General features: G+C 34.7%; 1 protein-coding gene across 1 annotated transcript; it reads right to left on the bottom strand.

Annotated features, from left to right (window-relative positions):
* Positions 1 to 1,731: 1,731 nt before the first annotated feature.
* Positions 1,732 to 7,825, bottom strand: LOC108438750 (endonuclease domain-containing 1 protein-like). The gene is made up of 4 exons (XM_017716769.1): positions 7,748 to 7,825; positions 3,736 to 4,072; positions 2,714 to 2,984; positions 1,732 to 2,375 (listed from the first exon to the last, which is right to left on the bottom strand). The coding sequence occupies exons 2-4, from the start codon at positions 4,045 to 4,047 to the stop codon at positions 2,179 to 2,181; spliced, it is 780 nt and encodes a 259-aa protein (XP_017572258.1). The 5' UTR covers positions 4,048 to 4,072; positions 7,748 to 7,825; the 3' UTR covers positions 1,732 to 2,178.
* Positions 7,826 to 12,153: the final 4,328 nt, after the last annotated feature.

Genomic DNA, 12,153 nt, shown 5'->3' with positions numbered 1-12,153 from the left:
TGCAGCCACACCGGCCTTCTGCAGATAAGATTAAACACCCCTGGAATGGCCCAGGCAAGTGGCTTCAAAGTGCAGGTCCAGACATCAGGATCTTAATCTGCCAGCATGTCAGGATCTTGCTCCGGCTTCATATCAGATAGCAGAAGAGCGAAAAGACTCAGCAGCTCCTTTTCTAAGTATCTCCTTCTCATTGACGACTATATAAACTGTGTTATCTGGAAGTTTCTGTTTGTTTTTTTATAAATGTAAATGTGGCTCATACAGACCTTTACGAATATCCTTACAATGTCCATTTGACAATACATTAGGCTTACAGCATGTCTTAGCTACACCAACCTTTTCAGTTTCATTAAAAACTTTTTAATTCCAAAACTCCAACCAGTTTTATGGTTACTAATTTTGAAGTTTGCTAAATCAGGTTCTATATGGCTTAAAATGGAACTGAATGCTGACCAGACTGTCCTGAATTATTAACTGGGTATAAAAACAGTAATAAGGATAATATTTCCCTTTAAATCAACTGGTTTTATGTTAACACAGTTTTAAATATTTTAACCAAACAGATTCATCTGGCTCAAACCTTTTGCCTGAATAACAACACACACACACACACACACACACACACACACACACACACACACACACACACACACACACACACACACACACACACACTCACAGAACAGGTACTACAACCCCAATTCCAATGAAGTTGGGACATTGTGTAAAACATAAATAAAAACAGAATATGATGATTTGCTAATCCTTTCCAACCAACCTATAATCAATTGAACATAGTTTCCAGTTAACGTGTTCACCTGTGGAATGTTCCAAACAGTTTTTTGAACATTCCTCAACTTTCCCAGTCTTTTGTTGCCCCTGTCCCAACTTCTTTGGAACATATGGCAAGCATCAAATTCAAAATGATTGAATATTTGCAAAAAACAACAAAGTTTATCTGTTTGAACATTAAATATTTTGTCTTTGTAGTGTATTCAATTGAATATAGGTTGAAAAGGATTAGCAAATCATCATATTCTGTTTTTATTTATGTTTTACACAACATTCCAACTTCATTGGAATTGGGGTTGTATGTGTTCATGATGTGAACAATTTATACAAAAAAACAGGAACTGTGGCCCCATTACAGCCCCACCTAAAAAAATCTGAGCATCAAACAGCACATATGATAATATTCTACATTATTTCTAGATTATTTCTTATGATATATCTGAACAATGTAGGCACTGTGCTACAGAAACATGTCCAGTGTCTCCACGGATTGTATGTGAAAAAACACCAGAGGGAGACAATAATGAATGGAAAAGAGCTATGGAGGTTGGAGTGGTTTGCAGATTATGTGATCAGCACTCATTGCCTAGAGTCAGCTGTCTAAACCTCAAGTCAATGAGCTGACTCAGGGTAGAGGAAGCAGTAACAAGTGTAGAATCACAGCTTTTCCATGACTGGAGCTGAAAACAACTTAAACTTTGTATTTTTCTGCTAATTTTATTTTACTGTTTCTATTAGTGTAACATATTGAAAAAAACAAAACAAAACATGAAACAAAATTTTAAATGTGCCTAAACTTATTTGTTTTCCAATATGTTAAATTCAGCAAATAGACAGCAATCATGTATTAATCATGTATTAAAATGTACAGACATCATTTTTCAGGGCTTTTGCAAATGGCTGTATAACAGGTGGTGCTTTTCAGTAAATTGTTGCCACTTTTAAATGCAGCACAAGCTTTATTGACTAGTAATACATGATTATAACACAGCTCAGTATTGCACTTATGCATAATTTGCACCTTTCATATACATTTATATGCACATATATCTACTGCTCACATCTTAAACTTATAAATGTTGATTTTTTTATGCACTATACACATTTTATCTTATTTGCATTTTATGTATTTGTATTTTATGTAGTTTTTTATCTTATTGAAATGTTTGTTAGCTGTAGCATAACCTTGTACTAAATCTTGCATAAAAAACACTGTCATTAGATAAAGATGCTGCTTTCTCTGTTTGTTTAAACAGTTAAGTCAATTTCTTCTTCAAAATGCATCACAATCACAATTGATTCTTTCAATAAAATGCATTCATTTTCTAAAAAGCATGCAAAGCAGTTTTGTGCATTATCACACTGATATAACCAGTCATGATCAATTCAATAACAGTGACCTCCAAACACCTGAAAAGGTCCACGATATAAGCTGGTCAGCTGGTTCTCCAGGTCCCTCACATTTTGATTTTGGTTCAGCATCATGGTACCATTCCGATACATGAGATATGCTCCATGTCCTACCAGACGTCCATTGTTGTCCAGGCAACAGTATGCAGTCCAGAAGTGACTGGCCTCTTTAACTGGAATTACACAAAAATGAAAATTTGATATTTTGCATCAACAAATACATTTAAATTTCAGGTAATTTAAGTGGAATTAAACATCAGTGCAGTACTATATATAGAATGCATTCAATGACGATCATTAACTTAGGAATCATTGTTTTGGGGGTGGTGGGGGGTGAAGCAATAGTCACAAGTGATACCAAACTTTTGAACAAGTGTATGTTTATAGAATATATCTGATCTTACTGGTCATTTGGAATGACTGGGAAACTCATCTGACATGAAAAAAAACTCAAGCAACTAAGGCATTCTGTTCCACAGTCTGCAGTAAGTGTGTTATTTGTGTATGTTACCTCTGTTGTTGATTTGTTTTTTAGATGGCACCACTCCTGTTACAATGTAAGCACGGTTTCCTTTACAGTTGACCAGAATTAGCTTATTTACTGGTTCCTCAACATGTTGGAACCATCTAGAGTTGAAGCTTTGATCTTGCGGTGCTGCGTTGGTCAGGGTGAAGGTAGCGTCCATTCCTTCAATATCATTGTTATGGCTGGCAGGATATAAATGACCTCTATGCATTCTGCCTAAATAATCTCTGTTGTCGGCCTGCTGTGCATGGCTGAGCTGTGAATTTCAAGCAAAAAATAATAAATAGCCAAATCTACTTTTTAAAAAATCTACTTTTAATCTAAGTTCAGTCCTTAAAAGTAAGCTAGACATTGCTTATTGACAAGTTGTTGAAAAATATGATATGTGACACTTTTCACAATATTATAAATATGAATCCAACACTGATATTAACCCTCTTTGGCACGCATTATGAGATGTAAAAAATGATATATTAAATTTTCTTTTCTGGCATAAAATGGACCTGATTATTTAATTGCTGTTGTCAGAAAAAAACTCATATCTCCATTTTTTATGTTTTTCAGTTTTGACTTAATTTGAAAATCCTTGTTGACCTTAACATTGTGTGCAAATTTCATGAACAATGGACCAAAATGGACTGAAACAGTGACTTGGAAAAAATTCTGGTTCAAGTGACTTACATTAAAAGTAAATGATGTTTCTTCCTTCTCCTGTAAAGTTATCATTTTGGAGATACGAGTTTTTTTTTGTTTGTTTTTTTAAAAAATATGAATAAATAAATAAAGTTTGTGAGACAATGAGAAGAAATAATATAGAGCTGTGCCCGCTAAGAGATAGTATGAGCAAGTACATGCTTTTTATTGACTTACTCAAATGTTGTCTTTAAATATGCATAATGTTATTCCAAAGTGAGGAAAATTAGTTTGTTGCCCTGAGGCAACATTGTGCAATAAAGGGTTAATTATACTAAAGTACAGAAAAGTATGTAGGTAAAAAGTGCACTCACATCCGGTTCTGTCCACCACTCATTCATTCTACTGAGTCTTGCAGGAGGAACATGCAGGTAGGCTGAGTACACAGGGATCCTATTCTGAGTATCATAAAGAGTGGCGAATCGATCTCTGCCCATATACCGCTGACAGATCTGCCGATACCGATTTTGGTTCTGCAGAATGGTGGGTGTGACACGCCCATTAGAAGTACTCAGGAAGAAATCAGGACAGCCGTTGTTATTAATAAAATTATCCACCAGCCTGCAGAACGCCAGTGAGCAAAAGGCCAGCAGAAGAATCAATGGATGTAGGAGACACTTCATCATCACATTAGAGCTCCGAAACACGACTCTGATAAGACACAAAGGACAGACTGAGCTGCAGGTTCTTGCCTAGATTGCACAAAGCCCTGGAACTCAGCATGGGACGTCGCTCTTTGAGATATTTATTCATGAAATCTGACACAGAATGAAAATTGATCCTAGTGGGACCTTAATATTTCAGTACCATTCTACTGAAGCATTTACTGATATGTTGCACAAGCAAATTTAATGCAAAGTGTTGGGGTCCAAGCACTGAAATTGCGGGATCCCTATTGTTTTTGTTCAGATTTGCATGAAGTATTTTTCTGCCCTGAAATAAATCAAGCAGATGAAAATTTAAAGCCTACAGATATGGAACTTGGTCAGTATTCACACACAAGATTATCTTGTTTAACTACAGAAAAGTGTTTTATGTTTTGGCTCATACATCCACCATGAGGTATAAATATATAATTCTGAGTGCTGCTGATTTCTGAAAATTCATCAACAACTCAAACTGCACCCCCAGTGGAAAAAGAAGAATATTTAGCATTTTTGCAAAACCTACTTTTTTTCTTCCAAATTTCCTGAAACTGGAACTCAGTTATCCTCTTATTAAATAAAAAAGTAGAATCTTGTGTGTTTTCCAGGTTAATAAAAAAAAATCTGGATGAACATTACCCAAAACAGTCCTACACTGAACTAGACAGAGCCCTGGATCTTTCCAGGCCCGCCCAGTGCCCTGGCTAAATTTAACATACAGATCAATCTGCCGCCTTTTTAACATTAAAGCTGGTATATTTGTTAGTTCAGTGCCAGGTTTTAGTTGACTAACAACACTAGATATGAGCTACACACTGGAAACCTTATTAGAACCGTTGAAAAGGGTTCTATATATCAACAAAAAAGGTTCTTCTGTTGTTGCAAATTGTCACAATAGAAGAAGCCTTTTTGGTGCTATATAGAGCCATATACAATAAACTCTTCATCGATTTGAAAAACCATTTCACCATGCAAAGAACCACTTAATTATGCAAATAGTGTTCATGATTCTATATAGAACCATTTTCTTTATTGAAGAACCCTTGAAGAACCATCTTTTTTTTAATAGATTAGTAATCAGGGTCGGATTGTAATGGAATACTTGTGAATTACTGTCATCAAACACAACACATCAACTCAAAACCTTATGGGCCAGTTCAGCCATTTAGCAGACAGAACACACATAATGACCAGTCAATTCATGATTACTGTTGGTGACAGGTCTCAAAATTGGATTTGTAACAGATTAATCTTTGGACATAATAAAGATAATGATATTTGTGGCATATATACCAATAATCTAATGTTCTGTTTCATAAACAGTGCAGTTTCCATGTTTGGCTTGCATAAAGTTAAATTCTTGTTGAAATTATTTCTCTCTTTTGTTATTATTATTTCTCTCTTCATAGAGATTTATCTAACTAAAGACATGTAAGCAAGAAAGTAATCAGATTACATTACTTTAATATGAAAGGTCTTTGAATTGCTTGTGTCAAACACAAGGCACAATAATTTAAATTTTCTTTCATAATTAGCATGTTTCAGCCTGACCGCCCCCCCCCCCCCAAACAGCAATCTGTGGGCCAGTGGTTGCACAGAAAGAAACCATGATTGGTGTCTAGTTTAGGCAAAAAGGCAGTTTTAAGAAAACTACCTAAAACATATTTTTATTTAGAATTATTTATTCAATGCCTATTTTGCTGTTGTAGTTTGGCATATTTTAAATAAGGAATGGCTCCTTTGGGTCATGGCTTAATGTTAAGTAAAAATGAAATAAAAACACAGCTGGCCCAGATTTTTCAAAAAGGCCCTTTTAGTGCTTGAGTGCTTTAGTTTAGACTAGGTTACAGTTAAATTTTTAATAGGTACCCATAATCTGTAAGATATTTTTAAAGTGACCCTCCCAACCCTGCCACTTGTGGATAGGACATTCGCCTGTGGATAGGAGAATGTTCAATGGGGCTTGTGGTAAAAAGAGAATCCATTCTTGTAAATTTTGCTCTTTAGTAATTGCACTCAAGTAAAATTCAACTTGGAGAGAAAAATAAAGAAGGAAACAAAAGGAGGTGGAGCACGTTAGAGCGAGTTTTGCTGAAACACTTTGACACTTTTCACAGTTTCACTCTGGTGAGACTTTTCACAGTTTTGTTCTGGTGAGACAAACTAGCTCTGTTTGACAGCGGTTTTGCTGACAGTTATTCTCATAATGCTAATTGAGATTAAAACCCATATACAAAGGAAATATATTTACATCTACATTTATCTTTCAAAATATGTGTCAGTACAATGCAGAAATATTTACATATATTTCTGATCTATGTACATATTAAGAATTGCCACTATCACATTATTATTATTACCGTTGGAATCTATTTTTGTCATTTTTTCTATAAATATATGAATAAAAATGCTTCTGTTTTGCACTACTTTCTATTTTAATACAAACATATTCATTACAAATGATATTATCATGGACTCAAGTTCACAAGTTCGCTAAAAGTCTATGATCAGCAGATCAGACCCACCAGAGAGTCATCTGGGCACAAGCTTCACTGGATGGAATAAGACTAAAACATATCTGATCTTTTTGTACAAAGGCCTAAACATGATCAATTTCACAAATTGCTCACATTTAATTAACGACCAAGAAATAGTGCAGAAATATTTCAAATATTTCTTGTTCATTTTTAGTTGTCATGACTTTTTTTGTTTCTACAAATTTCTGTTGTTTATTTGCAGGTTTAATTGACAAGTATCCCAATTTTTCTATGGTGTCTCAGACTTTTAGACCTATAATTTAAAAACACACATTGTGTGTAAATATCATGATGAATGGACCCACAGAAATGAACCAAAATGACTTGAGTAAAATCGGGTTACATTGACTTACAGTGAAATTGAATTACGTTTTTTTCCTTCTCCTGTAAGTTTACCTTTTTGGAGATAAGGTTTTATTTCAACAGCAGTGATATATAATTGATACATATGGGGAAAAAGGTTAAGTGCTACTGAAAAAAGACGTGAGCTACAGCATTATGAGCCAGTTGAATGCATGAATGGTTCTCCTCTATGATGAAAAACAACTTTTTTGAAAAACAAATATCTTTTAAAAAGTGGTTCTGTTTTCCTCTATGTCTACTCATTCAACATTTTTTCATTTTATGTAGAACATTTTTTGCCAAGTGTGCAACTTTCCCCTAATCTTCTTAAATGAGCTGACTGACAGGGAAGCAGTTTGCATTATGCCACATGAGTTTATAACTGCTTATCATTTTAAGTGTTAAGCTTCACAGTGGAGGCCTTGAGAACCCAAATTGTCAGGGTCAGATTTATGTATGTGAGAAAGTGCACAGAAAAAATGAAATGTGAAAACGAGCACAACTAGTCCAAGACAAAGAGAAAATGCAAGATCAGTGATGACGACATAGCGGAGTTAATATATCACCTATAAATTCTACAGAGCTGTAATTTCATTCCGACTTTAAAAATAGAATAATTTATGGAAAACAATAACAAAAGTCAATGCCATGAGACTCAATGCCATAGGACTGCATTTTCAGGCTTGCACTAGATGAATAAATAATACAAATGCTTTTTTTTTCAGACAAAACCTTTCTATTTACAACTGAAACCTAAAACACACAGTAAGTCTTTCTTTCAGTGTCCAAAAACCGCAGCTTACCTGAAATATTAACTGTGTGGTAATGAAAAAGTTCTTCAGTGACAGTGCTTGGAGGAAAGGCATTACCCACTATTTAACTGTAAAATGAGTCAAATGTCTTTGAGGTTTCACAGAGGCCTTTCTGCTAAGAGGCCAAGTGTGACAGTGTTTTCCGGGTTAAACCATTTACAGTGTCAAATGCATTCTGCAGTATTGAACAAGAACATAGGCCTTCTGTATATCCCTGTAGAGATGTTCATGATATTAAAGTTAACATTTTCTGTGGCTTTTAGGTAAACTATATTTATAAGATGTAAGCAATCCCACATCATCAGCAGCTTAACACGCTTGGAGGAGAATGCTAACCACCTGATCTGTTACATCAGCTGCATGCGCTGATTAGCATTGCACTGAGTGATGGGGGGAGACGGTTTGCCATTCTACTCACCCAGAGAAAGCGAGGCCAACTGTGTTCTCTTGGACTCCGGGGCACCGACAGCTGTAGCATCACCAGAGATCGAACTTGTGGTCACTGATGACAGGGCCAACACTTAGACAGTTGCACCACTCAGGAACCCTGTTCTAAGACTTCCACAGGAACTATGTATTAACATACAACACTAATATTCCTTGTGTTGTCACAGATGGCAAACTGTTTTTTCTAGTGAAATGATGCTCTAAGATTCTCTTAGAGGACCAGAATTTGACATTTTAATAGAATATTGAATAGTATATCACACTCTGCTGAATGAGATTAGCTTTAGTGCGCCACAAATAGCAAATACTATAAAGATATTTTAAATGATGTGAGATTTTTTTCTTATGACTTATAACTTAGCACCGTACTACAGAATGAATCAAACATCATCATCATCTCCATCATGTGGAAGTTCACCACAGCGTCCACCAGAGGCTGACAGTAACTGATGTAAATGAACAGAGGGGCATTTGAGTAATAAATGTGTTGTAGATGACGTGATCTGCACTGCCCAGAGGAAGCTGTCTAATGTGATGGCTCACAAGAGAGATCTGGAGACAATAACAGAATCTGGCAGCCAGTCATGAGGACTCTGCACTGTTACCTGCTTCAACACCTCATTTAACTCATGAGGGATTTAATAATGAACTAAATCAGAGCAGAAACACTAAACTGTGCAGAATCACAGCTTCTCCATGACTGAAGCTGGAAACAGCTGGCGTTTACCACTTTTTCAGACAAAACAAATGCAGTATGCATGCAGTTGTATGCAGTTGTTTGAACACCCTGTTTAAATTACAAGTTTTTTTGATTTGTGAAAATAAGTTAACACATCTTTTATAGAGAACACATTTAAATATGGCATTTATCTGCTAATTTTAGCATGCAAAGTCTGTGTTTGATGATTTTAAAAGAAACATGAAACATAAAATATAGAATGTGACATAACTTTTGACCAAGCCGCAATTTATGTATTTAAAATTGATAACAAAATCATCAATAACAATTTGACCCAAACATTTGCATATATATATGTATGTATCTCCAGGCGAGATGGGGTGTGTGGAGGCAATGCAACTTAGAAAATATAATTTCATATATTTTCAAATATATATATATACATGGCATGGTACTGTGCAAAAGTCTTAGGCACCCAAGTCACATTTTCAAAAATCTATTTGTTTGTGTTTATTTGCTGAGAAAAGTGGTAATATTGGAATAAACAAAATGTATAGAATATTAATTAATAATGCTTATTATATATATATATATATATATATATATATATATATATATATATATATATATATATATATATATATATATATATATATATATATATATATATAATTGTGATTTTATGGATGTTAGTATGTTTGTTTAACCATTTTCAAACCTCTCCTCGAGGAAGCCCAGTATTATATATAGTTTAAAGCAGCTCCTGGTTTGACCAATCAGTGCTTCATTAAATTGTGCTCATGATGTAATTGATGATATTAACAAGTCTCTGGTGGCTGTGAAGGTGTCAAGGAAAAATATGGACCCAAGAAATTCTTGTTACTTTTTATTGTTTTTAAGTTTATTTGAATTATGAATATGACTTTATTCTAATGTATTGTGTGTATGTATGTATTGTGATAAAGTCACTGATCAGGTAAATTATTTAAAAAATTGCTTAGATGCCTAAAACTTTCACACAGTACTGTAATATATATATATATATATATATATATATATATATATATATATATATATATATATATATATATATATACATATTCTTTTGTAAATTTGTTTAATTGGACTTAATTTTGTAACAAGGAAAACTCTTGATACTTGATACTTGATACTTGGCGATTAAAGATTCTGAGTCTGACTCTGATAGGATCTTTTCACATTTCCACATTTTTCTACTGGATGTAGTCATGGCAGGCTAATCTAGCATTTTGGTTATAGTTATTTTCACCTCCATTTTCTTTACTCTATAGATGTTAGCAGAAGTTAGCTGATGCTGTGAAGGAATTTCTCCACAAAGCATTTATATCCTTCATTTAGTTTGTACTCTCACATTTTTGTGTGTTTGGTTCTCCAGCATTTCTGGACACAAATTGCAATCTTGGCAACTATGATGAAGATACAGTGACATACCTTTCTGTTGTGAGCTGAGGTGATACGAATGTCTGTATTTCTGAGGTCAGTAACTGTCCATAAGACAATAGCCGAACTTTTACCCAGCGTTTACTCACTTCCATTTCTTGTGAAAGGGTGAAAGGGGCCTGTTCTGATTTGGATGACTGTATGACAGGTTGTGCTTTGCAGTTAATTTTGACACTTTTAAATGCAGCAAAAGCTTTATTGAAAAGCAATATATGATTATAACACAGCTCTGTGCACACATGCATATATTGTACATCTCAGTTATGAATGCAATTATAACGTTGCTTCACATCCTTTTCAACATGAATCACAATCATTTTCAATTCTATCAATAACATTAATTTATTTGCTAAAAACAAAGAAAATGTAACACAGTATTGTGTATAATCACATTGATATAACTAGTGATGATCATTAACAGAGACCTCCAAACACCTGGAAGGGTCCAGGGTAATAGACGTTACTCAGCAAGTTCTCCAAGTCCTGCACATTTTGATTTGGTTTCAGTAGCATGTCACCATACTGATCCATGAGAAAAGCTCCATGTCCTATCACATTTCCACTGTTGTCCAGGCAGCAGTATGCAGTCCAGAAGTGACTTGCCACTCTAACTGTAATTACACAGAAATTGACTTTGTTGTTTGACATCCACAAGGAAACATTTCAGGTAATTTATGCACAATTAAACATCAAGTTCATTATGATATGGACCACTTTACTACACTCAAATTAGTTCAAACTGCCCCACAGCAAAAAACTATTTAAAATAAACCATTACAGTCAAATAACGGGTATGTGTCTTGTTTGTGGGTGAAAATGAATGGACACACACACACACACACAGACACACACACACAAACACCTGCACTGACCACCTATCCCCAATCCTCTGTTTATTATTTTTGATTATATTTTTGTTATATTAGTTAAAAAATGCTGAAAGATTTGAAAATGTAATGTATTTTTTTCTCTTTCTTCACTTTCTTTTTTTCTTTCCTTATTTCTAATGCCATAATAAAAATAAAGAATAAAGTTGTCCTCCAAAGGGGGGGTGTGAGGCGGGTCAAAAAAAAAAAGAAAATGAATGGTTCACAAGGGAAATGACATAGAGGAGTGTGGGTCAGTATGGCTATGAATTAAAGCTTGGGGACCTGCCTTGAGTGAGGACAAGCAGTTTGGGGCCTGTCAGTCAAAAGAAATAATGGAGCTGGGGATTGGGTGAAAATGAATGGGACTCTATGGGAGGAATGAGGGATGAAAAAATGACACATAGAGGAGCGCAGGTCAGTATAGCTGTGTGGTAGAGTTTGAGGTACTATCCTTAGCGAGTTCACGCAGTTGGCTGTAGGGCAAGAAAGTATTAGATTAAAGTCTTAGTTTGTGTAATGGCAGAAATGAATGGGATGAGGGATGAGAAATGGGACAAGGGATGAGAAAAAATAACAAACAGATGTAAGAGGGTCAGAACAACATTGAATTCATGCTTGGAGGACTGTACAGAGATAGTATGTGCAAAATGGTGTCTCTTGGTCAAGTAAAAATACTGTAGATGGATGTGTCAGCCCTTTCATTACTATAGGAAAAAAATAAATTAAGGAAGATTATCTGAAAACCGTACATTGGATCAAAAAGATGTATACAAGCACACCATTTCTGCAGTGGTGGACAGTAACTAAGTAAATGTAATTTATTACTGTACTTAAGTAGTTTTTTCATGTATCTGTACTTTACTTAAGTATTTACATTTTGGGCGACTTTTTACTTTCACTCCACTACATTTCAAAGTCAAATA

This window comes from Pygocentrus nattereri, chromosome 10 (genome assembly GCF_015220715.1).
Source record: "Pygocentrus nattereri isolate fPygNat1 chromosome 10, fPygNat1.pri, whole genome shotgun sequence".
In the NCBI taxonomy this organism is placed as follows: domain Eukaryota; kingdom Metazoa; phylum Chordata; class Actinopteri; order Characiformes; family Serrasalmidae; genus Pygocentrus; species Pygocentrus nattereri.
This window is presented reverse-complemented; position numbering and strand designations above follow the sequence as displayed.